The following is a 26556-nucleotide window of genomic DNA, read 5'->3' on the forward strand; positions in this document are numbered from 1 at the left end:
CCAACGCGTGGTGATGGATGGAATGACTATACTTCACCCTATGGAGGAAGTAAGGAGGCTATATAGTGCACTGGGCTTCAATTCAAGTTTATTTATATAGCACTTTTCACAATGTGTATTGTTTCAAAGCAGCTTTACAGGGGCAAACAGGAAAAACAGAAAAGTTTAAAACACAGCACAGTGCATGGTATTTATACAACGAGTAAGTTCATTCTAATAAATAACATCTAATTTCTAAATAAATTAATAAATAAATGAATAAATGCAGTCTCCCGGTGAGCAGGCCAACACTGCCCTGCTGTGGCGAGGAACCCAAACTCCAATGATTGATTAATGGAGAAAAAAACCTCGGGAGAAACCAGGCTCAACCGGGAGGGCCAGATCCCCTCTGACGTGTCATAGCTGCACTCAGACTGGTGACATGTGATTTTAGTTTAGCATTTAATACCAAATTTTGTAACTTCAGCATTAATAAGACAAATAGTCCGTCTTTGCTCTTGGTTGGGGATGTAGTGGTCTGAGCTGGGATGGTCCGATGGTCATATTTCTCTTGGCAGCTGGTGGAATTGCCTTAGATGGAGCTGGGATGGTCAGTCAGTCTGCAGCTGTATCTGGTGTAATCTCAAATTGGGGATGGGCATCTGTCGGTCGTCTGGACATGGTGGAACTTCTTCCTACCTGAAGATCCAGGGGAATCCACAATCATCTCTGCCGCTCGCTGAAGCATTCGACCTCGCCGAAGCGGCAGTCGCGCTCAGGAAGCAGAAGGGGTTGCGGCAACATTCCGGAGGACGTAGCCGACTGTGACCGCAACACCTAATCAACAAGCCGTGCCACTGCCTGCTCGAACCCCAACGTGCAGTACAGGTGTCGTGCACATCAGACTCGAGGATGATTCTGTCATACCCAAGAACACAGCTGCAAGACATGCCCGAAGACAGTACAAACTGTGAAAGGAAATTTTGCACTTTTAGAAATATCTGCAGCTCGCTGACGAGACGCCCAGAGGAAGTCCGCTCTCCAAAGGGGATGTCCGCCGCCGGCCGGTAAAACTCTTCTTCGAAGGGGAATCCGCCATGGGTCTTCTGCTTTGCGTCGTAAGATTCCAGTAGTAGAAGATTTTCAAGAGATAATGGCTGCAACATATCGCACAGGTTCCGAAGAACCAAGGATGATTGAATGACCGCCACCATTTTCCTTTGAAACAGTATGTGGGGGGCGGAGACTGGCGTGCGTGTGCCATTCACAAAGCCCATTGACATTTTGAATTTATCTCGGAGATGATAGGTTCTCAAGATCAGACCCCAGTCTGTCTCTCAACACAACGTCGAGAGACCGACTGAAGGGGAAGGACAGTTTAATCACATAAATTCCTATTTTGTCAGAGAAGTTTCTCTGGTTAGCCTCAGATGTTAAGTTAGAGATGAGACAGAGAGACTTCTCCCCTTTGCTTTGAAGTTTAGGAGTCGTAAATATCCCACAGAGAAATCAAAGGGTTATCCAAACTCTCAATGAGATAGCACAACCTAAAACCAGATCCCTGGAGCCAGGTTTTGCTATGGTCTTTTAATGATGGTATCAAGAAACCAGGACAAAAGTCAGTGGAGGGGTTTTATAGCGCTTCTTTCAACGATTCCGACCATTTGGCTTATGCTAAATACTCTACAAAATAAAGTCTGAAACGCATTCTAGAAGCCAGAGATACAACCCTGCATTGCAACACTACAGTGAAAAGTAACCACACATTTACATCCCAACAGTTATGTCAGGAATTATGAAAACACATTTTTGCCTTTAATACCTTTTTTATAAAACAGAAATGTATATACATTTTCAGGAATGCATTACATGTAATATTTGCCAAAAATGAACACTTTCAAAAATCCTATTCCTGTATTTCAGTCTTTAGATGCAGAAGTATTTACACCTGAATATGTTGACAGAGACGATGAGACCATAAGAATGAACAAACACAGGTACAATTTTAAGCAAACTCTTCCTCATTGGAGTGTTAATTTGACAGATTTTTCTGTTACTGGCTTTTTTGTTTTTCTCACTGGTGGAGTTTGCTTTGTATAAAAGAGTCTACTTAACACTTAAATGTAAATGTAATTAACACATTCATCTCCTTTCCGGATTAAAATTATTGAGAATGAGAAGCTCTCTAATTTTAAACCTTTCTAGTCTCATTGTAGTTTATTCTTCTGTCCTTCAGGTTTCTTTCTCCGTATGCTGGTTCGTTTCGATGCAGTTTGACCAATCTTGTGTTTGTGATGGAGGGTAAAGGAGAGATGCTCTATAAAATTGTGTCCTGGGATCCACGACTCTTAGATGGAGTGGTTCAGATGCAGCCTGCTGGACCCTTGTACAATATTGACTGTTTTGAAGGTTCAATCTCACAACTGTACCTTCCACACTGTGAAATTCTCTCTGGTATGATCATTTGTTCATTTCACATATGTGAATAAGAATATGCTTTTCATTGGCGCCAAGTAGTCCAGTGGACTGTGCGCCGACATGTTGTGCAACAGCACTTCCAGCTCCCTGTAATTTTTATTCTGTGACAAAATAACCTTTACCTTCTAATTTGAAATGTGTTTTACAGAAACTAAAGATAGTTTGGCGGTTGCACGTTTCACTGATGGTAATGTAGAAATACTGCAGCCACTCAAAGTGACGGAAACTCATGTGATTGTTGACATCACAAAGCTCTCTATGTTTGGGCTCTTAAAGATCATATTCCCTGACTCTCCTGTCAGTGCACAAGTGTTGCTTTTTCTTCGACCAATAACTGTTGCAAAGAAGCAGAAAATATTGAACGTACACTTGCTTCCATGGAATGTGCCCCTGCCAGAGGTAAAGCTCCAAGAATAATGTTCTAACAAATTGGGTAGTTGTAATATTTAAGGTTTTAAATCTTGAATTCCAAAAACGCCATTGTCAAAGGAGGTGTAGTATGTTCCCTTTAAATCTTCATGACCTGTAGTTACTAGTTTGATCCTGTATGGTTGATTAACATATTTTATTAAAAAATGTTCGATTATTAATCCAGAGTTAGATCATTTGATAAATGGTTTATATTTGACCCAACAATGGGTTGAAAATCGAAGCAATTTTCAAGTGTTCACTTTCAGGAAGATTCCCATTCAGCCCTTGTCTTTATGTCCTGGGAGTTTTACATGAGTCTTTCTGGTTTAAATGATTTTCACCTTAATTAGTATTCAATTATAGAACTTAATGGTAATTGCCACTCATCAATTATTGTAATGTTCCAAAATGTCGGTAAATGACATGTAACCATACTGTTTGGTGTTGTAATTGGTTGGGTTATCATTAAGGGATTGTAATGCTGCCACATGTTTTGCCTGAAAATTCATACTATTGATGCAACCTTTGAATTGTGCATGTTTGGTTGCACCATTTGACTGGAGAGACCAATGGTTTTCAATGTGGTTAATAATTGTCATAATCGTGGTCACCACTTGTCTTTCTGTCTTCTATCTGTACACCTGGGTGGGCTTTAACTGTAGTTGAAATTGCAAAGATAAGAACTTTTGCCATTTCACTTTCAGCTATTTTTGAATAATGATTGCTGAAATGCATTCAATTTGCTATCTGTTTTTTAACCATTTGTTAGCATTTGATAAATGTGCTGAAAATAGCCTACAGTGGTTTGCAGGTGTTTAAGTATGAAAAGATGATCAAATAGAATTTTGCAAGATGTGGTCATTCCATGCATTTTGTGTAAAACCAATGAAAAAGTGATTAGAACTTTGGCCCGTAAAGTTTCACTGACTGTGTGAAGAGGTTTGAAAAAAATTTGATTTATTGACTGATGCTTGTAAGCAATTTAAATGAAAATGTTTTTGCTCTTTCTTTAAGGTTCAAAGCCGACATCAGGAGAAATCATACATCGAGACAAGCTCAATCTGTCATCTGATTCCTGGAAGAAATTACAGACTGTGTTGTCACCCAGAGAAATGTGAAGTGCAGCCTCCGGTAATGTGATATTTCAATAAATTTAAGCAACAGGCTATATGAGAGTCTGTACTATACTGTAAAAATGCTGCAACCTTTTCGACTGTATTATTCACAATATAACACATTATAATTCCCTACTGATTTTTTTAAAGTAATCAGATTCAAATTATTTTTATTTGCGAAATACCACGATACAATTTTTGTGTTAATGCTATCTGTGAATTTTTGTTTTCAAATTTGGTGACATTTTGATGTGTTTGTTTTTTTCAGGATGAGGTGTTTGAGTGTAATTTTGGCCCAAACTTTTACCCTACATATCAAGTGTTTCTGGATGTGAGCATTGAGGAGGTCAGACTTGGTCTTCTGGATACAACTTATAAAGAGAAAGAAGTGTGGAAGCAACGACGAGTTCCTCTCTCAGGTATATGATAAAATTATATTTTTTGTTCCAAGCTATTTACACTAATGATAGAGATTTTATTTTTCGGTAGAATGTAGTTTAGCAAGTACATAAAAATCAGTGTCCGAACATAATCATGTCAGTCATTTGAAGGGGCATTTGTGATATGGTGCCTTTGTTGCTGCATATAGCTGTATAAGTCGTTTTATTCTATTTTCCTTAATTTTGAGCTTTGTACAGTATTTCATTATTAAGGGATTTCTGTGTTGATTCCACAGTTTTCTTAACAACAACAGGTCAAGAAGTAGAACCTACTGCTGACAAAAGATTAACAGGTATGATTTCAAAGTTTAACGTATACATTATATTGAGATGTTTATTATTGTATGTTTATCACACATAACAGAATATTTCCTTTAAATCAGGATCTGCATTTTTGCACAAGCACGGACCTCAGTTGATTCAGAAAGTCAAATCAGTGATGGAGATAGCTGACTGTCTGAGAAGTAGAGACATGATTACAAGTGAAAAGTACGACAAGGTGCATACTGCTGAACCACCTCAGGAGAAGATGAGAATCTTGTTAACTGTTCTTGAGTCAGAAACTGTAAAAGAAGAATTCTACAGACTACTAGAAGAAAAAATACCCCTTGTAGTAGATGAATTGAAATCTTTAGAGCTGATGTAGATGCTCAAGAAAACATCAAAGAACAACTTAATTTGTTTCTGTGCTCTGCTACCAGCGAGATGCAAACTGGCAGAATTGCCCAAACTGTCTCATGGCACATTCGTGACATAGTCACGAAAATTTAAAATCCATTCATTCGTGTTCATGGCACAAATTCACAAAATGTTTTCGTGCACTCAGCACGATTATACGTGTGTATACATTTATATGTTTATAACCTGATACCAGAGCAAGTTGTACATATTTCACAAGATGGCTATAAACTACCCCTTACCCCACTTAAACCCTAAAATCACAGGTGCAAAGGCTAATTTTATAAAACAAACGCATTTTACGAGATGTTTCAGTCAAGGTGGCTTACACAAACTTCCTTGAGACTGGGTTGGAATTGCATACTTCCCAAAGTACAGGGTGTGGGAATGCTATCAAAAGTAATTTTGGTAATACTGATGTTCACCTGTTGCATTTTAGAAATATATTTTGTATTCAAATCAATGTGGTGTGGAAAATCCTCATCAGTCCTATGCTATGGCAGAGTAAATACATAGACACTTAGGGCAGTTTCGGTTTTATGCGATCACTTGTTTTATGCAAATTGAAAATAAACTTGACTGCAAATGTCAGCTAATAACATGAATACCCTTAAAAAGGTGCTTTGTGAGGCTTTAGAAGAACAGTGTATACAAGAACCTCTTATTTAATATATTATCAGTGAAACTGAAAAAGTTTGTGTTTGTTTTAAGTTGTTAAGTTTAGGATGTATAATGACTTTCGACTGCAGATAAGAAAATTGCTTTTGATCATTAGTAACCTTGTTTTATTTTTGTTTTGCTTGTTTTTAGCCAATTTTGAATAGAAGGTTACGGCCTGTTCTTCGTGTCCTGCTCAACAAATTAATTTGTCAGGATAAAATTAATTCTTACTGCTGTTTTCGATTACTTTTTTGTCAAAGATTTTAATTAAGTTATTTTTGTTCATTTTAATAGTCAAAATGCACTTCTCGAGCTCTATAATTGAAATTCTTACTACGAAACGCATTAGAGTGCTCTGTAATTATAAAAATGAATATATGTCAATGGAAATGTAAGTCTCTTTGCAATTATTATAAGAAAGAATTAAATTAGACAGCTCTCAAAATTGAATCCTATTAGTAAAAATACATAAAAGATGAGCAAAGCTGGGAATATTGAAAGCAAATCTTTTTTTGCATTACATTTCTTTTTCATAAAATGAATCCCCTTTTTTACATTTTAATATGATTTTTTATTTAAAACTCTGTATTTTTATGGCATTTCATATTATTTAACATTGTAACCTGTCACGAGACTTAAATATGTTGTTTTAGAAGTAGAATATCTCTCACTTTTAATAAAATGTTAGATTAAATTAAATTAGATTAAGTTTAGGATCTAAATAAGTTTAAAGTGTTCTTTTAAAGCATTGTTCATAGTAAGTTTATAGTTATAATTTGAAATATTTAAGGAATTATTCATTTTTGGGGGGATATGTTTTCTTTTATCATGGGTTTAATTTCCAGGAAACGATTATATCTAAAACTTGCTCCGCTTTCAACTAAGTGTAAGGTCAAAATGGGACAAACCCAGAAGTTGGTTTAAGTTAACCCAAAAAATATTTGATATGTGTTTATACCTTACCCAGTAATTTATAACCCAACAGTTGGGTTTGGTAAAAATAACCTAGCCTTTTTTAGTGTACTGATAAAATGTACATCTTCATGAACTATAATAAAGGCACCACATCCCGGGAAACACATTACTTCATCCAATACAATGAACTCCCCACAGGGTTTGCATCTCCATCTCAGACAGCTTATAACAATGAATGATGATTACCAACTCACACCTTTACATCTGTTCACTTCTCCCTCTCTCCTCTTTCTCTCAAACTGAATTCAGAGCAATTCAAAGCTCACCCATGAACTGGATTTGACAAATACCATATCTTATATGAACAAAGACTCTTCATATGCATATTCCGTATCATTTGAATTGTCTCAGTGCGATTGGTACAATGGTCTCATATCCACAGCAGTAGAGCAGATCATAACATAGGTTTGAGGCTTTAAAGATATTCTGCTCACTGTTGAGGTTGTGGCTTCATGCAAATGCCCATTTGTGGCCTGATCAGATCCAGGACAGAGTCCTTTACAATGTAAATTGTTGTTGTGTGGAGGAAGGGTATTCTGGTCTGGGTATTTAAGGGAAGCTGGAAAAATGTTCTGGGGAATTCTTACTATGATGAACCCCATGGTGCTGTGTGTATGACTTTAGACACAGAGCACGGTGTTTTTTCCGATCGCATCTTTTTCTATTGTCAGGTATGCATCTTGGACTCATAGACTAATCTTTGAGGATTTGATGTTTTGTTTTTGTATTCTCTGAATTGAATTGTAATTGGCAAGAAACATTTGTCTGACTGATAAATTGTCATGTTTGGATTTGTTCTACATTATTCTGAGTTTATGAACTTTAGTAGATCATGCTATATCCTTTGTTACCGCAAATCTACTTTCAGGTTAGTGACGGACTAAAATCCTGTATTAGGTGGAGCACTGGGGCACACGGGCTGAGATTTAAGAGCTCCGGCTGACTACTTGGCATTAGTTAAGCGTACTTAGACCTTAGGGGCTAATGTTTCTGTTTAGAACAGCACATATGTTGTCTGACCAATAAATAAGGTAAGTCTCAAACCTCTGGTTATTGGAATATTATTCTAACTAAGTGTACATAGGAAACTATGATATGATTATACAAAACTACCATCAGAGGAAGTGAGATTGGTCTATTTATCTCTATGGAGTGGTCATGACCTCTGGTTAGAAATAATCATTACTTTAGTTAAGTTTTTTTAGTCTAAGGGGACTAGACAAAAATAATGCTTTCTACGTATATATAGTCAAAGAACCTCTGGCCGTGATCAAGACTGACCATGAGATCTGCTTTTTACAGCCGGCGCGAGACTCTAAGCGACACTGAGAATAGGATGAAGGAGTGTGATTTAGAATAAGGAAGAAGAATCAACATTGCCCAAAATTGCATGATTATTATCACGCATAATAATCAAATACAAATAATAACATTCAACAAGGTTTTCCTTTTCATCTTTTGGAGTCAGATAAATAACGCAATGTTAAAATAACGTTAACTGTAACAACCCAGAGGGCTGGAATGACAGAACACGCGCATGCCTTTACTAGGTGTAATGCCAAAGTAGAACTTCCAAGGTTTTTGAGATCATGTTGCACCTCAAAATGTGCCATAAGTGCAACGCCCCATTGAACTGTATTGTAAGATATGCCAACATCATGGATCCAGAACTTAACAATGCTACAGAAAAAATGTCTGCTTTTTGGCTAGATGGTAGTCAAGGATACTGGGTATAACCCCGATGTAGAACTTTCAACACACTCTCTTAAAGGTTTTTGAGATGTAGCACCTCATAATGTGCCATTGGCCCATTGAACAGTACTATGAGAAATGCTAACTTCAGGGGTCCATAACTTAAAAATTAAGCCATGATGAAGAGGGTCCATTGCAGAGGTCCAGAGGTAAAGTACTTTTGGAGAGGTCCAGAGGTAAACTACAAATCATTTTACTCTATGATTTGTTTTCATCTCTTGCTGAAATGATAAAGATCTCATATGTTTTTTTCTTTGCTTATCCAGATATTAGAAGGACAAGCTGCATCCCAGGAGTGAGGACTCAATAAAATATTGGCTCCTCCACATGGAAGCTCACCCATACCTTTATTGTGTTGCTCTACAGTACCACTCTCACCCTCAGTCCCCTACGAGAGGATGAAAGGCTGGCAAAATTGTTAGCCAGAGAAGAAGCAGTAAAAGCCAAGCACATTTGAACTGATTTTGTTCTTGAATAAAAATTGGTAAAAAGTTTAACTTTATGCGTACACTGTGACACAAGGAAGTCCTTCGGAATCATTCCCACAAAAGTACTTATGCAGTGTTAAATTTGAATCTTTCCATATTATAGGTTAAATTACAATTATCTGTTCTTAATGCAAATCAGAAAATCTAAATCCAGGGATGTAATTATAATTGTCACCCCATACATACTTGCCAACCTTGAGACCTCAGAATTAGGGAGATATTCAAAAGGGGGGGGGGGGTCGCCTCATATATAATCACACACACAAACAAACGTAAAGAAGAATATAATTCATTTATTTGTACATAATTTATACATACATATGTACTATAACAACAACACTCCTCTAATGATGGTTGTATTTGAAGGTGCAATGCTTTGGAAAGATGGCCCAAAATACTGGGCTGTGACCGGTGCTGCATTGCCGCGGCCTCGTGCTTTTCTGACCCTATGTGTGTAATTAAATCCGTTCGGCCAACGTGTTCAATGGAGAAGTCTGATCTACAAAATTTGCAGGCAGCATATACCAGACATCCCAAGTCTCCCTGAAGTTCCGGGAGTCTCCCGCATATTGATAGCGGCTCCCTGATGCCCGCAAATGAGTTAAAATATCCCGGAATCTAGAGCGAGTGATCAAGAGCGCGCATGCGAGACAGTATGAGGTGTGATTTGTGCATCTGCATTGCAAACGAAGCAATCCGTCGTGTCGATCGTCGCGCACTTCGCGCGCAGCACCGACACGTGACCGTTACGTCTGACGTCTCATATCTTACGTCTGACGCCTGAATACAATGGGATTTTAGCCAGACGGCATGCGAGCGTATACACGTTTGTTCACACGTAAGTTTGCTTAGCGAGTAGCCAAATTTGCACTTATCACACCTCAGACGATCGACACGACGGATTGCTTCGTTTGCAATGCAGATGCACAAATCACACCTCATACTGTCTCGCATGCGCGCTCTTGATCACTCGCTCTAGATTCCGGGATATTTTAACTCATTTGCGGGCATCAGGGAGCCGCTATCAATATGCGGGAGACTCCCGGAACTTCCCGGATGTCTGCTTATGGTTGGTGACCAAGAAAATGAAACAAAAATGGAAAGAGTAAAATAGTTACATATGGTTTTAACTATAATACTGTACTTTCGTTATTTTATTGTTTGATTAATGGCTGCTTCTCATTAATGTAAAACTGTTTTAAGAAAATGCCATTGACATTCTATTATTTAAATAGTAGCCGTTTAACAAATGGAAAACGATAAAAAAGTAATGTTTACTATAAAATATGTTGTGCTAAATTCAGTGTTGGGGAGTAGCTAACTACAAGTAGCGACGCTACTAACTTAACTACATTTTTCTGTAGCTTGACGGTAGTTAAGTTACTTTTAAAACAGTGTAGCTTTTCCGGTAGTTAAATACTTTTACAAGCAGGTAGCGGTGTAGCGAGCCCAAACGCTACTCGCTACATTCCATTGCGACGAACTTTAAAGCAATAAGTAGTGCAGCGCACTGAGCACATGCGTCGTCACCTTACTTACTACTGAAAATGTTTGCATTACTGCCAGCTAGTGTCCTGTGAGGCATCTCGCGGTTTACGCACAGTATTCAGATCGCGTCTGATGATTAATGTGCCGAAGTTAAATCGACATACACACATCCATCCAGGATGGAGCAAGGCATGGCGACAGAATTTCAGATTTAGAATCGGAAGATGTATAATGTTTCTATAGCCTTTTAAAGTGGAAAACTGTGTCTTCTCCAAAATGCTACAGTAAAACAATCCATATGGTGTGCATATATTGCGGCACGGCCCCAACTGAAACCCACCATCCGTTTTTTCTACTTATTATAAATAGGTTATTGACAAGAGACACGGATCCTTTACATTTAAATAAAGCTTTAAAAGCAGCATTCCTGGAATTTACGGTAAACCACTCAATATCTTCGCATCCAAATCTAAACGGCGGCTGGCTTGACCAGTGATTAATTGCCCATCGCCTTATTTGTCCAAGTTCATGTCTCTTAAAGATGCAAACAGTAATGGTTACACGTTTTTATGTATTCTTTTCAAAACTAAAAATTAAAAGTCTGCATCAAAGACTTTAAGCACAAATTTAATGAAACACATGCAGGTGAGTTATTTGGCCCAACATTTGTTCTTTCTGTTGTTTTAATAATTCACATTATCTACATTTTGCAAACTTGAGATAAATTTGAGTTTAACTTTAACTTGCGTACTGTGTAGTTTACAAAATAAAACAACACTGAAATCATAACTGTATTGTATTACATTGTTTTCTTAAAATATTTTTTAATTTACAATGAATCAGTTATTCTTTATATACAATGACACTCCAAAAACCAAAGTAGTTTCAATGTAGCTAGCTACTTTTTTATAGTAACTTGTAGTGTAGCTAACTGCTTTTTCAAATGTGTAGCTAAGCTGTAACTTAACTACTTTTATTGATGAGTAGCTTGTAGCTTATCTAACTACAGTTTCAAAGTAGCTTCCCCAACACTGGCTAAATTAAAACTAGTGGTGGGGCGTTAACGACGTTAACGCTGTGATGTATGTTAATTGTGTTATTATTCCTTACCTGAGGATGGCGCTCTCAGTCTAGGATGTTACAGAGAAGAACTTACCTGTTCCGATGGGTTACTCTTCAAGAACTGGAGAATTGTAGTTCCACAAAGCTTGAGAACAGACATGCTAAAAAGAGTTCATGAATCACATTTGGGTATTGTCAAATGCAAAGAGAGGGCAAGAGATGTGATGTTTTGGCCCAGCATGGCAAAACAAATTGAGGAAGTTGTGTTGAAGTGTGCTATCTGTAATACTTTCAAACGGAGTAACACCAAAGAGCCACTCATCTGCCATGCCATTCCAGACAGAGCATGGGCGAAAGTAGGAGTAGACTTGTTCCACTTCGACAGAGGGGAGTATTTGATGTGTGTTGATTACTTTTCAAAGTTTCCAGAGATTGCAAAACTCACACAGACAACAAGCAAACATGTGTTGACAGCTCTTAAATCCATTTTTCCGAGACATGGGATCCCGGATGAAGTGTTGTCGGTTAATGGTCCGCAATTCTCAAGTGCAGAATTCAAAGCATTTGCAGAAAACTGGGAGTTTGGACATACCACCTCGAGTCCTGGATTTCCACAGTCAAATGGGCAAAGTGAAAGAGCAATCCAGACTGTCAAGAACCTGTTAAAGAAAGCACAGGAGAGCCAAAGAGATCCTTATACTGCTCTATTGGAGTACAGAAATGCTCCTTTGGATGCTGTGAAACTATCTCCTGCACAGATGCTAATGGGTCGAAGACTGAAAACAAAATTGCCTACATCAACACAGCTGTTGAGACCACAACTCTACAGAAATGTACATAAAGACATCAAGGCCAGACAGCTGAAACAGAAAAGTTACTTTGACTGTGGAGCAAAACAGTTACCACCTATAGCAGAAGGAGAGAAAGTGAGAGTAAAAGTCAAAAACAACTGGCAACCAGCAATTGTGTTGAGGAGTCATGAACAACCAAGATCATATGTGATTCAAAGGCCTGACGGAAACACCTTCAGAAGAAATCGAAGACACCTGCTTAAAACCAGAGAAATTACTTTTTCACAACCAAGCTCTATAGAGTTGGATGAATGTTCTTCAGCAAACAGTGAGAGTGAAGAGAGTAGTACAAGAGTGCAGTCACCTGCACTGTCACCAGTGAAAAGTCCTGTAACACCAACTGTGGACAAGGAAGAACAAGTCAAAAGGTCAAGATGGGGTAGACTGATTAGGCAACCAAAACTCTATTCTCCATGAAAGCATTAAAGAGGAGTTTAAGAGTAAAAGATGTTTATAGTTAATGGGTTATGGAAACAACACTGATTTATCTAAGTTATAGTGTTAATTGAGAAATTAATAATAGCAGTTGTGTTATGTAATCTATTTCTTAAGAGAGGAGATGTGATGTATGTTAATTGTATTATTATTCCTTACCTGAGGATGGCGCTCTCAGTCTAGGATGTGTTAGGTTGGAACCTGCAATAGAAAAAATAAAAGAGTTCAGTAGAACAACAGGTCGCATGAAACCGTGTCTCCGTGAGTTATTAAATTACACATCCAATAAACATCACAAACGCAGTGAGACTCTTATCGCGCGATAAAAAAATGTCGCCGTTAATCTATACTCAAAGTCGGGTTGGGAGCTGGGTCTATACTACGCAAGCTATGATGACTTTCACTTTGAAATTTTAGCGCGGATGTATACCTAGACGAATTGCAACTCGCGTGATTCGCGTCATTCGCGCTGCCTCATCATCTCATAACCAGGGCTTCAATCGCGCGATTCGAGCAGCAAGTAGGTCCATCGCCGCTTTGCATTGACTTTTAACATGTAAATCACTCGCGCTTGATGCGCCATTCGCGATTGGTCCGAAAACAACAACACTCTAAAAATGGCTGGGTTATTTCAAGGTTTGTGCATCTGATAAAGAAAGACGAGTGTGTTAGCGTGTATTTTGCTGCACGTGTGGTTTCTTAGTGTATCAAGTGGTGTAATTCATAATGTATTATACATAATTTATATGTCTTTAGTTATTTTTATTAATTGACATTTGTTGCTACATATTGTGGAGTATGTTTATTAGTCATTTATAATGTTATTTATAATGCTTGTTAATGTTTGATATGAAACATTTTTATTTATTATAATTAAACTGTTTTCTTTGAATTATGCTAATCGAATAATATTGCTGTTACTGGGTGTAAAAGTTAACATTTTTATTAACAATTATTTTTACAGTCAAATAAAAATTATTTTCAAAATAAAAGTCAATTGTCTTGATTGACAATGAAGTACAGAATAAATTAAGAATAACCCAGCAAGAATAACCCAGAATTAAACACATGAATAGTTAAAATGCCTACATTTTGGGTTTTTTCAAAAATCCAGCATGCTGGGTTATCATGTGGAACCCAGTGTGCTGGGTAACTTTAACCCAGCATGTGTTCTGTCCAATATTTACCCAGCGCTGGGTTGCCAATTGGGTTGTTTTTAACCCAGCCATTTTTAGAGTGAACGTTACTGTGAAATTACCACATCAAACGTGACGTGCTAACATGTATGCAGCTATGAAGCCGCCGGGTTTGCTTCAGGGAAAATTTGTTTTTAAGAAGCTTCCCAATGGAAACATCTAGATTAATCTAGATTAATTCCAAGATTAATCTAGATTTAAAAAAATTATCTATGCCCACCACTAATTAAAACACTTATTTTTGCCTATGTCCACACATAAAGTGTTATTGTTTGTGATGCAAGTGATTAAAATGTTTTATAGACGTTCAGGTCAGACTGGTCCTTTTTAGAACCTTTTACAATTAAAGACATGTAAACCTTAAGACATTACATTTACATATACATTAAGGCATTTGGGAGACGCTTTTATCCAAAGCGACTTACATTGTTTTATCCTATACATGTTACATAGGTATTTGCAATCCCCTGGGATCGAACCCACAACCTTGCTATGTTAACGCAATGCTATTACCAATTAGCTACAGGAAAGCTGTAACATTATTACTTGCCTTACACAATGGGGTTGGGTTAATATTAAACGCATGCTTATATACACGCTTAAATTAAGCAGAAATATATCCAATAACAAACGTCCAGAAGATTTGGACGTCCAGGTACGCTCCGAAAAGACGTTGAATTCACGGCTAGGTGACGTTAAAGACGTCCGTTCAACTTATTTTGGACCCTTTTTCAACGAGATGTGTCCACTTGTCGTCTTTTCAAGGTTTATTAAACGTCAAAATGTGTGACAGAAAAAGGGAAATAATTATAGCACAATAATTAAAGTAGACTACATCACCCTGTTATGAATTCCCTGCTTCCCCTTTAAGTATATTGTGTTTTTTATCAGTGTGATGCTTGGGTTACGAGGTACGAAATTTACGTCATCCAGTGTTTCTAGTGCAGGGGGATTCAGCGCAACGCACTAGACCCTCATGCGGAGTCATCAGAGATACAGCCACGGCATCGTCGCACACCTAAGCATCTGGAGGACTTTCTCCTCAGTCACAGCCACCACCGGCCGACACTCTCCTCCCAGCCCACATTTGAGGTGCCAGCGGAGCAGAGAGGCACCGAAGCCACAATGGACATGACTTACCACTCCAGAAGACCCTCCAGACAGAGTGAGCAACCTGCTACAAGTGCCACAGAGTTACTGAGCACGAGTTCGCTGAAGGAGCTGTCGCGTTCCATGTCTGACCAGGAAAGGGAAGAAGCTGATAGATAATATGGCCATACTCCAAAGTAAGCTCAAACAGTATGAACAACGTCAGCGTAAGCGTCGGGAGCTGATGGAACATTTCACATCCTTCCTAAGGGAAGAAAGCGAGGAAGAGGAGCAAAGAGTTAAGCCAGCCCCATCATTTAGTCATTCTTCGTCTTCGTTCACTCTCATCTGAAATGGAGTTACTTACTGAAAGACCTGTGAGTGCCACAAAGGCAAATGTGAGCAAACCTACTGCAGAAGCAGAGATGGTTGAAACCGGATTCGTACCCATACAGCCAGTCATGATCCCAGTGTATTAACCAATTTCATCTGGTACTATACCTAATGCTGCCATGTCCCAAAGCCAACATGTTACAGGAGTAAGGACTGTGCCACAACTGTCAAGTAAGCGGTTTTCTCCTTATAATGATGTTAGAGATGCTCATCAACCAGGTGCAGCCACAGTTGGTGGTTCCCAAGCCCACCTATCAGCATCCCATTTGCCACAGTCATATCTCTGTGCTCCGTCTGCTTCAAACTTTCCAGTCCCTCATTATATTCAGATGCGTTCAGCAGTACCAGAGCAGCAAGCCATGCAGTGGACTCCGGCTCCTGGCATGAACATTCCAGCCCTGGGAGGATCTTCACTCCAGGCAATGAACCACCCAGAACGTCTGATCCATCAACACTCTTTGCACGCTGCTCCCCAATTCTGGATTTTGTCAACGACAATGAGAGGGAATTCGCTAACCTCAAGCTTGCTCTGCACAACCTCCTCGAACCTCATGTGGAGCTGGACGAGAAATATAAGTACCACATTTTGTACATGGATGTTGTACGTGGATACACCATCCATATCCTTATACCTCGGCAATGCAAGCTCTTCAGATGCAGTATGATCAGCCCCATCAGCGGGTGCAGTGTGAGATGGGTGCAATCCTTTTCGCATCGGAGGTAAAACCCAATGACACTCACAGCTATCAGAGTTTTTCTCTCCGTGTCCACCTTCTAGTGAGTATGCTACTGTCTTTGGAGGGACAAAGAGAGGCATGGAGTTAAACTGTTGCTCGCACGTGGATTGTTTGCACAGCAAGCTCCCCAAATACTAACGGGATGGCTTCATTGAGTTTCTCCAGCTACAAGGGAACCTCAACTTCCCACTGTTAATCCATATAACCTTCAAGACCTTACAGCGTGGCTTCAAGTTAAAGCTTAGTAGGAGAGACTGTCTAGTAGACTTGTTCAACGCTACCAGTACGACAGATCTACTAGCAATTCCAAGGAGAAGAGTGTGCATAAACAAAAAAAAACAAGTATAGCCTTGTAACATGAGGCAGCATGGATGGAGGTTAAAGCATCCTCCAATCTAAAGGAATATCAAAAGAAGACCCCCTTCAAGATTCACTGCCTTTACTGTGGCAGCGATGTAGCAATATTGCAGAACAATCAGTTACTGATCTCTGTAAGTGGAATTCAGATTTGGAAACGCTATTGGAAATGTGCTCGTTCCCATACACCTGAGAACTGCAATCTAAAGAAACCCTGCAGCGAATGTGGTGGAATTCACCTACAGGTGCTCCATCGAGTGGCCCAAAGCCATGCAACCCACACAACATCAGCTGCCAGTGAGAGTCGAATCTACCGGTTATGCAACCCCTCTTCTGTGGAAGCTAGGTGCACCAGTCCTTAAGAGTTCGGTTCAATCGGTCTTTTGCAATCTGAGGAGCACAGAAAAGAGGCTCAAGAAGGATTCTGCAGAGGCCTCGATTTATTCCGGAAAGATTGCTAAACTCATTGATGCAGGCGCTGTGTCTAAACTCAAAAAGACGGATGCAGCACAGTCAGAAGAGGTCTGGTACCTGCCCAATCATCTGGTGTGCCATAATGATTAGCCACGACTAGTGTTTAACTGTTCATTCAGACACAAGGGCCTGGCCCTGAACGATCAGCTCTTCCCAGGTCCTATACTTAGACCTTCACTATTAGGAGTGCTCCTTGGATTTAGGCAGCAAACGCAGATATTAATGTTCTACCAGGTCCGTCTGCTGCCGAGGGACAGGCCCTTCCTCCGTTTCATCTGGAGAGATCTGCCGAGTGAAAAGCCTCCGGACGTGTACGAGTGGCAGGTTCTGCCCTTCGGCACAACGTGTAGTCCATGCTGTGGCATCTTCGCTCTGCAAAACCATGCCCACAGCGCTAAGGACAAATATCCAGGTCTGCAACGGATTGTAAATTAAGGCTTTTATGTGTATAACTGCCTCACAAGTTTCCCTACAGTCCCTGAAGCCAAGCAAGCAGTTCACCCGTTACATAGGTGGGCTAACAGTCATTCAGCGGTGGTGGCTCATCTTCCAACTTAGGCACGGTCGTCTGCCACAGAGCAGTGGTTAATGCAGAGCTGTGTAGACCCTATGGAGCCTGCATTAAGCAGTGGTTAATGCAGAGCTGTGTAGACCCTATGGAGCCTGCATTAAGCAGTGGTTAATGCAGAGCTGTGTCAACCCTATGGAGCCTGCATTAAGCCTCAGGTGGAACTGTGCTGCCGATACCCTCAGCTATCATTACCAGCCTCTCAAGCACACAGCACTAGATATGAGATCTGCATACCAGGTATTGGCGTCCCAGTACGATCCACTAGGATTCATCCTGCCATTCACTACCAGGGCAAAGGTGATCATCCAACAGCTGTGGGCTAAACGGAGAGACTGGGATGACCCCAATCTACCACCAACCCTTCAGGCTGCATGGATTGAGTGGGAAAGAGAGTTTACTCATCTCAGTGACGTTTCCATCCCTCGCTGTTCCAAAGCAGCCTCCACCATTGCAGCAAAAGAACTCCGTACCATGTCTTCTGTGATCCCTCTGAACAGGCGTATGGGGCAGTGGCATATTTAGTAGTTCAAAGTGACTGTGCTGGCGTGGATTCAGTCAGACTCCTGCCGATACAAGCAGTTCGTAGATACGAGAGTCTCCGAGATACAAAATTAACAGAACAAAGCATGGAGATATGTTAATACCCAGGATAATCCAGCTGACAACACAACGAGAGGCACAACCCTCAAGGTCCTCCATTCTTGAAGCAGAGTTCAGAGTACTGGCCTAAGAAACCTGAAGCTCATTCAGATGCCAAATCCGAAATAAAAGGCCTACTCTGTGATGACAGTTGAAACCAAGCCCAACCTTCCTGATGTTACACAATTCACAAACTGGTGGGAGCTAGTGGATTCAATTTGTCAGAACAGGCAAGGGCTCGCCTCGAACTGTAAAACCATGACACACAAAGACGCAGAAGCTCTTCTGTTATGGCAACGTCAAGCTGAGAGCTTTCCAGAGGAGGTAGCTGCCCTTCAGGCTCAGAAATCAGTTCCTGTGCACAGCCGAATGACTAATCTTGCTCCAGAGTGGGACCCACAGATCAAGGTGATATGGGTTGGGGGGCGTTTAAGGAGGTAAGAGAACCCTGATCCAGAGCAAATTCTTCCTATAGTGATGGACCCAAAAAAGCGAAATTACCAAGCTCCTCAAAGAATTTGTTGAATGCATACTACACCCAGGACTTGAAAGAGTCTATGCAGAGATGAGGAGACAGTACTGAATTCTCAGAGGACGCCAGGCCATCAAACACCATCAACACAGAGGTTTCTCATGCCAGCAATGGCGAGCTCAGCCAATGGTTCCTCAGATGGCAGACTTGCCGCTGGAACACCTCAGACTGCTCTGTCCACCAGTATACTCAACAGGCGTTGACTGCTTTGGCCCTACATGGTCAAATTAGGGAGACTGAATGAGAAGCGCCAAGGTCTGATCCTCAAATGTCTCTACTAGAGCAGTTCACATTGAGCTCCTCAATTCAATGGATATAGACGGCTTCCTTCTTGCACTCCGCCGGTTCATTGCCAGGAGAGGTCGTCCTCACGATTTCCATTCGGAATTTGGCACCAACTTCCACGGGGCAGAAAGAGAGCTACGGGAAGCGTTTTTAAACATGGAGCCAGGACTACAGAATCAACTTGCAGACTACCAAATTAAATTTAATTTCAATCCACCAAGTGCTTCACATTTTGGTAGACTCTCGGAACTTGAAATCCACTCGATAAAGAATGCCTTGCAAGTAGCCATCTGTAACAAATCAGTTACAGAGGACATTCTGTCGACCGTCCTGGTGGAAGTGGAGGGAATCCTTATTGCAAAGCCGCTAGGATATATCTCCACAGACGTTGCAGACAATCACCCAGTCCCGCCAAAACCTATTTAATGGGCAGTGGGACACTTCACTCCCCCAAGTAGCATATGCCCCAGGAGAAATGGGGAGGCGGAGGTGGTGTCACTGTCAGTATATAATCGACCATTCTGGACACATTTCACCAGAAACTATTTGCCTACTCGCCAGGCAAGACAAAAATCGCAAAGGAGTTCAAACAACATGGAAGTGGACTCCGCTGTGCTGGTTGTGGCTCAGTGGCCCATAGGCAAAATTTGCAAGACATTGCCCGGCAGTGATGAACATGTAAGGGCGCTGTCCTGTAGCTCAGTGGTAAGAGCATTGCTTTAACAACGCAAGGTTGTGGGTTCGATCCCAGGGGAATGCAAATACCTATGTAAAATGTATAGGATAAAGCAAATGCAAGCTTTGATAAAAGCGTCTGCCAAATGCCTAAATGTAAATGTGAGGACCGTTGAGGTCGTGATTGAGGGTAAAACCTTCCTCCGACCACTGGCTCGTCTAATACAATTGCCTGTTTTGGAAGGGGACCCTGAAGACAATTAAGAATTCATTGGTTTACCCATTTGCTGCTCAAATGTGGGGGCGGCTGTTGTGAATTCCCTGCTTCCCCTTTAAGTATATTGTTTTTTTTATCAGTGTGATGCTTGGGGTTATGAGGTACGTAATTTACGTCATGCAGTGTTTCTGGTGCAGGGGGATTAAGTGCAGCGACTTATTCAAAGTTGCGAAGACGTCCATCAGCAGACTAGCGCTCGTTCAGTTTTAATGCACGAAAAAAGTTTATAATACAAAACTACCTAAATACATGTCTGCCGACCTCAAATGTATATATGGTCAAGAGTGCAATAAACGGCTGAACTCAATCTGATGTCTCCAACACCCTGATCAGTGTACCGTAGTGATCAATACCTTAATCACCAGTTTTCCGTGGGCAATCCACCACAACCTTGTTAAGCGTGAAATGAAATAAAAGGGCACACAGGTTCAATAGGGCAAACAAAGGACTCAAGACGTGGCTATATATAGAAATAACTTTATTCAAAACAAAGATAAATGCTTAAAATAGGATAGTGGAGAAACATGGACAGCAAATAGTTCCTCAGTTTACGCTTAAACACTCACAGGCTAAGGAGAGCAAGGTCACCAGTGGTAGGTAGTCAACAACCGGCCTCCGATTCAAGTAGCACACATGTAACACCAGGTGCAAAAATCTCACTGCAAGGGGAGAAAGTGTCTGTACACAGCACTAGGAACCCAGCACACTGGGTGAGACTAGCTGGCTTCCTGCCCTGGCCCTTGACTCCTGTAGCAAAACAAGGAAAATAAATTAACCAATCACAATATTACCCAAAATAAATAGAAAAAAAAACAAAGGAAACAAATACTGTCAATTCGTGCAACGAGGGTGGAAGTTACTAACGGTCTCCCAAATCACATTAGTAAATTAAATACCAAACTAAACAAATTACAAGAAACCAAAATAAAATTTGAAATGTGTAGAATACACATTCTACACTGAGCAGATGCCAGTAGAACCAGTGCCCCTGAGGCAATGGACATGCAAACGAAGTACATAGGCTACTCGCACAGCACCAGTCGACACCAGTACCGGGCGTTCAGAATGGGGCAGGTGAGGGATTTAATCATTTATGTTTAATAATTTATATGTTATGTTTAATCATTTATGTGTGTTATTTTTCTGATTGCGTGAAGTGTTAAAACTACAGATATGATACATGCATTTGATACCCAAGCTATGTGCTGATATTGGTGTGTTTGCAACAGGAATGCGAGTGTGTGGGAAAGAGGGGGTAGTTCGGCTGCAGTTGTGTAAGAAAAGTGGGGGAGGTCTATGGAATGTATGTTGTGTTGTTTAGGAGTGTTTTGAAGAAACTGAAGAGACAAAGAAGAAGATTCTGATTGGTGAAAGCAAGAGTGGATCCCTCCACCCACCGAGAAGATATCGTCGACACATACCATATAAATACTGTGTGAAACTTTTTCCGGGTTGATTCTTTGTGAGACATTGTGTCTGAGACAACCCAGCGCGCTGTACTTTGATACTTTCTGACCAATAAACTTCAATACTTGTTAGAGATTGCCTACCTTCAATTTTTGAACATGCAGGACACATTTTTAGTCCAACAATTGGTGACCCCGACACCGGCAGACCCGGAGAAAAGGAGGCATTTTTTAAGCGATTTAAAGACCGGCAGAGGACCGGACCCCAAACGCGAGACGGATTTAGGTTCAACACACAGCCGGCTAAGAAAATTGAGGTAAGCAGAAATCCGTTTAGTCGAATTCTGCAAATTAGATACACTAAATTGATGTGTTGAATTTGATGAACATCTTGTGTGAGTAAAGTCTGTTGTAACAAACTGAAGTTTGTTGTACAGACAAGTGGTATTGACTTCTGTGGCTCGGCATAACCATAAAAGTGGGTTCGAGTCCTACTATAAAGCAGTGGGTTCGAGTCCTACTATAAAGCAGTAGGTTAAAGTCCTTCAGCAAATATAGGTTAAAGTCCTGTATAGAAAACTATAGGTTAAAGTCCTAAAGTAATAAATTGGGTTCAAGTCCCTATTAACTGTATTGAGAAGAGCATTTAAAATGTCAAAAGTTGAAAGAAAATGTGAGGAATATGGATGTCCACCACTGGTGGAACAATTGGGAAATGTAGTGGATATGTTATCAGCTCAAGCGGAGCCTAAGTGTCATAAAAAAGAAAAGAAAATATGGGAGAATAAATGGAGTCAGATGTGTATTGAGAACGGGTGGGACACACCTGAGAAAATCTTTGTGTTCCTAGCCCCAAAAGTTAGGAATATGGAAAGAAGAGCTCATGATAGACTAAAAAGACATGTAGATGTAGAATTGCCTGACACAATGGCTGAAATAAATGAATTAAGACAGCAATTACAACAACTCAAAAGATTAGTCAGGGAAACATCACAGCAGTTAGCCCCCGAGAGAGGAACAGAAAGAACACATTCCACAAGGGGAGGGGGAAGGGGCGTGTGGAGAGCTAATGCATCACCACACACCCCCTGTTTCATTGCATAGCCAACAGAGTTTAGATGGTAGAGGAAAACAGTCTAAATAACCCTATGACACGTGACATTTTCAGAACAGCAGTAATGACAGGAGCCCCCAACGGTGTAAAACAGGCTATGGAAAACAACCCAGACATACCAGTGGCCTCAAATGAGGTCTGGGAGAAACATTTAATGAACCACATAGACAGGGCTGTTGATACACAAGACGGAGTCAGAAGAATTGGAAAAAACAAAAAAACAGCTGTTAAAGTTACAATTAGAGGTAGCTAAACAGAGTAGTGGCTCAGCCAAAGTTAAACAAATGTCCCAGCAACAGGTTAATGCATCAACCAGTTTCTCAACTCCCTTCATTCCCCCAGATTTTGTTTACGACCGTGAGGGTGCGTACCCATCCCAATGGCCACAGAGGGGTCAGTGGGGAGGCTATAGAGCACAGAGGGGGGAGAACAGAGGATATAGAGGACGATCGAACGGGGGTGGTGGACGGGGGAGGGGTGCTTATTTTGGATGTGGAGCTACTGAACATTGGCATAGGGAATGTCCCTACCAGCAAAGGGAAGGTCAATCGGATCAACCTTACATTGAAACTAAAATTGGCTAAAATCTGTGCACAGACCAAATTGTCGTGGTTATCTGCCCTTCCTCTTGCATTAATGTCTGTACGTTATTCTGTTAACAGGATTTCTAGCTTTACACCATTTGAATTGCTTACAGGTCGATCATTTCCTAGACCAACAACACCTCTGCGCCCGGACACCATCAAGCCATTGTCACATTGTGCTTATTTTGACAAACTAACAGCTCTGATCCAACACCTTTTGCAGCAGGTCGCACCAGGACCTGAACTAGGACCTATTCCACCATCCACTGAGTGGGTGCGACTGAAGACCTTCCGCAGGAAGTGGCACGAGCCACGTTGGTCTAAACCACTGCGGGTTATTGCCAGAACGTCTCATTGTTTCCGCCTCCAGGGAAAAGGCGACACATGGTATCATTTTTCTTCTTGTGTTGCTTGTGATCCCCCAGGCAGGTCTCTGGAACAGACGGCTGTGGACATGAGATCTCAGGTCCAAGAGAGGGAGGGTGTTGAAGGTGAAGTTCAGGAGAGCGCAGAAAAAGGAACATTACAGGTCATACACAAGAAAGGTGACATTTTTTCAAGTCCACCAGAGGAATCTTACCGCACTGTGTAAGTGAAGACTGTTCATACGGAGCAGGTATTGCAGTGACATTTAAAAACAGGTATGGGGTGGAGAAAGTGAGACAGCAAAACAAAAGAACAGGTGACTGTGCAGTAACTCACGAGGAGGACGGTAGAACTATTTTTCACCTAATCACAAAAGTAAAATGCACTGATCTCCCCACATACGAAGATTTCACCAATAGTTTAAGACACATGAGAGACTGGTGTGTAGAACATAGAGTGAGAAGTGTTTCTGTACCCCGGCTGGGGTGTGGTCTGGACAAACTAGATTTCCAAAGAGTCCAGAGCATCTTAAGTGAAGTGTTCACAGGAGTGGACATAGTCATAACCATATATTCATTATAATCATTTTTATTCATTTTTAGGAGTCTTAATTTTCGTATAATTAGTGTGGATGTTGGGATTGAGGAATTTAATCATTTATATGTTTAATCTTTTATGTTATTTTTCTGATTGCGTGAAGTGTTAAAACTATAGATATGATACATGCATTTGATACCCAAGCTATGTGCTGATATTGGTGTGTTTGCAACAGGAATGTGAGTGTGTGGGAAAGAGGGGGTAGTTCGGCTGCAGTTGTGTAAGAAAAGTGGGGGAGGTCTATGGAATGCATGTTGTGTTTTTTAGGAGTGTTTTGCAGAAACTGAAGAGACAAACAAGAAGATTCTGATTGGTGAAAGCAAGAGCGGATCCCTCCGCCCACAGAGAAGATATCGTCGACACATACCATATAAATACTGTGTGAAACTGTTTTTCCGGGTTGATTCTTTGTGAGACATTGTGTTGGAGACAACCCAGCGCGCTGTACTTTGATACTTTCTGACCAATAAACTTCAATACGTGTTAGAGATTGCCTACCTTCAATTTTTGAACATGCAGAACACATTTTTAGTCCAACAATGGTGAGCCACACGCTACAGATGACATGTCGCTGGCGCTTGAGAAGGTACAGAAGGAAAGTTCAAATAAAGGCAAGACAGCAAAGTAGCCACGTGGTTATTAGCTACACCGGATCATTTTAAACCCCTTTACTTGGCCATAACCTGTTAGATATAAAACAAAAATCACTTAACCAGAAACCATCACAGTATGGCCTAAAAATATTTTGCATACCAACGCCGTAGCTCAGGTCGTTCTTGACCGGCCCTCAGGCAGCAACGTAATACAAGAGCCCGAAGTAACAACAATAACAAACCATAAGATACTAAACAATGTCTTAAATTAATTAAAATAAACCACATACCGAAGGAAAATAGGCTACCGGGACCCAGCCAACGGGACGCACAATGGTTCCTAGCATTAGACGCAATTAACAGTCATCCTCAATACAAAGAGGTACGCTATATACACCGCTACCGACCTGACGACGACAGCTGGTGATGTCAACCGAAAAAGTCAGTATCAACCATGAAGCACATGCAAGTGGTCGGAGTTTGCTCATTTATACCCACAACTCAATCAAACCAAATGAATTTAGCTGACCATCCAGGAATCACGTGGTGATCACCCTGCTAAACTTGGATATGAATAACGTTCATATGGGGTCTAATAGCCTGTGTGGCCTCAGGCAGTTGCTTTCAGTTTCGGTTTTAGATGTGGATGTGGAATATTTAAGGGAACAGCCAATTGTATGTCTCTGAGTGAGCGTACAAGTGAACGCATTGTGAACAACCGAAGAATTTGTACATTTAACGGATGCTAGCAAGCTGTGTAGAAACGATTCTGTTTACACAAACTCGGGTAAAGGTTTCACGGGAGTTGGAGGTCAATACCCATTATGAAATAGATAAAGAAAACAAAAGGAAGCCAAATTGGACAGATGTATACATGAATACGGAAAAGTACTTTCAATCTTTGGCCTTTTACCCTCAAAGGTCTACTGTCATACACATACTTGCCAACCTTGAGACCTCAGAATTAGGGAGATATTCAAAAGGGGGGGGTCGCCTCATATATAATCACACACACAAACAAACGTAAAGAAGAATATAATTCATTTATTTGTACATAATTTATACATACATATGTACTATAACAACAACACTCCTCTACTGATGGTTGTATTTGAAGGTGCAATGCTTTGGAAAGATGGCCCAAAATACTGGGCTGTGACCGGTGCTGCATTGCCGCAGCCTTGTGCTTTTCTGACCCTATGTGTGTAATTAAATCCGTTCGGCCAACGTGTTCAATGGAGAAGTCTGATCTACAAAATTTGCAGGCAGCATATCCCTTCCCCTTCGGGCTGTCTTGTATGAACGTGAATTCTTTTTTCCATTCAGTTAGGAATTTGCAGGCATATTTTCTCTTTTTATTCGCCATGTCTCTTCTTTCTTCCTTTTCCCCTTCTTCTGCTTCTTTTTCCGTTCTGAATTTGCCGCGCTTGACTTCGAGGTGTAACCTGTATTTTTGTTCGGTCTGAAACGGCGCCCAGTGACGGATGGTGTAGCAATATTGTTGTCCGGGTGGAAATCGGGAGAAAGGTCGGCCCGGGAGATTTTCGGGAGGGGCTTTGAAATTCGGGAGTCTCCCGGAAAAATCGGGAGGGTTGGCATGTATGGTCATACATCGGAGATCGCAGTGTTATTATTCACTATTGGAAAAATTCCACACGATGCTCCACTTCTGTTCACTGGCTTTAGCAGCGTCTGCGCAGCTTCTGCTCTCTTGCGCTTGTCTCTGCTGAGTCACGTGATGGTAGATTACAAAACATGCAGGGAGGAGCAACTTCTGCAAAACTAACGTTAGGTGTATCGGAAATATTTTTTATTCATTATACAATTATTAGCTACATAAGTAAATATATAAAATCAGT

At 40.8% G+C, this 26556-nt stretch overlaps 1 protein-coding gene across 6 annotated transcripts in view; it reads left to right on the forward strand.

Annotated features, from left to right (window-relative positions):
- Positions 1 to 6362, forward strand: part of nlrb5 (NOD-like receptor family B, member 5) — a 46456-nt gene extending 40094 nt beyond the window's left edge. For 4 of the 6 annotated variants that reach the window (XM_056744648.1, XM_056744649.1, XM_056744647.1 and 1 more), the window contains 7 exons: positions 1903 to 1976; positions 2216 to 2433; positions 2606 to 2856; positions 3883 to 3999; positions 4252 to 4402; positions 4660 to 4716; positions 4807 to 6361. In XM_056744648.1, coding sequence (XP_056600626.1) covers positions 1903 to 1976; positions 2216 to 2433; positions 2606 to 2856; positions 3883 to 3999; positions 4252 to 4402; positions 4660 to 4716; positions 4807 to 5069 — 1131 coding nt within the window. In that variant the 3' untranslated portion in view covers positions 5070 to 6361. Of the gene's footprint in view, positions 1 to 1902; positions 1977 to 2215; positions 2434 to 2605; positions 2857 to 3882; positions 4000 to 4251; positions 4403 to 4659; positions 4717 to 4806 lie in introns of those variants that run through there. The other 2 variants (XM_056744646.1, XR_008906346.1) reach the window with 2 other exon arrangements.
- The last annotated feature ends 20194 nt before the right edge of the window (positions 6363 to 26556 follow it).

This window comes from Triplophysa dalaica, chromosome 3 (assembly GCF_015846415.1).
Source record: "Triplophysa dalaica isolate WHDGS20190420 chromosome 3, ASM1584641v1, whole genome shotgun sequence".
Taxonomy (NCBI): Eukaryota; Metazoa; Chordata; class Actinopteri; order Cypriniformes; family Nemacheilidae; genus Triplophysa; species Triplophysa dalaica.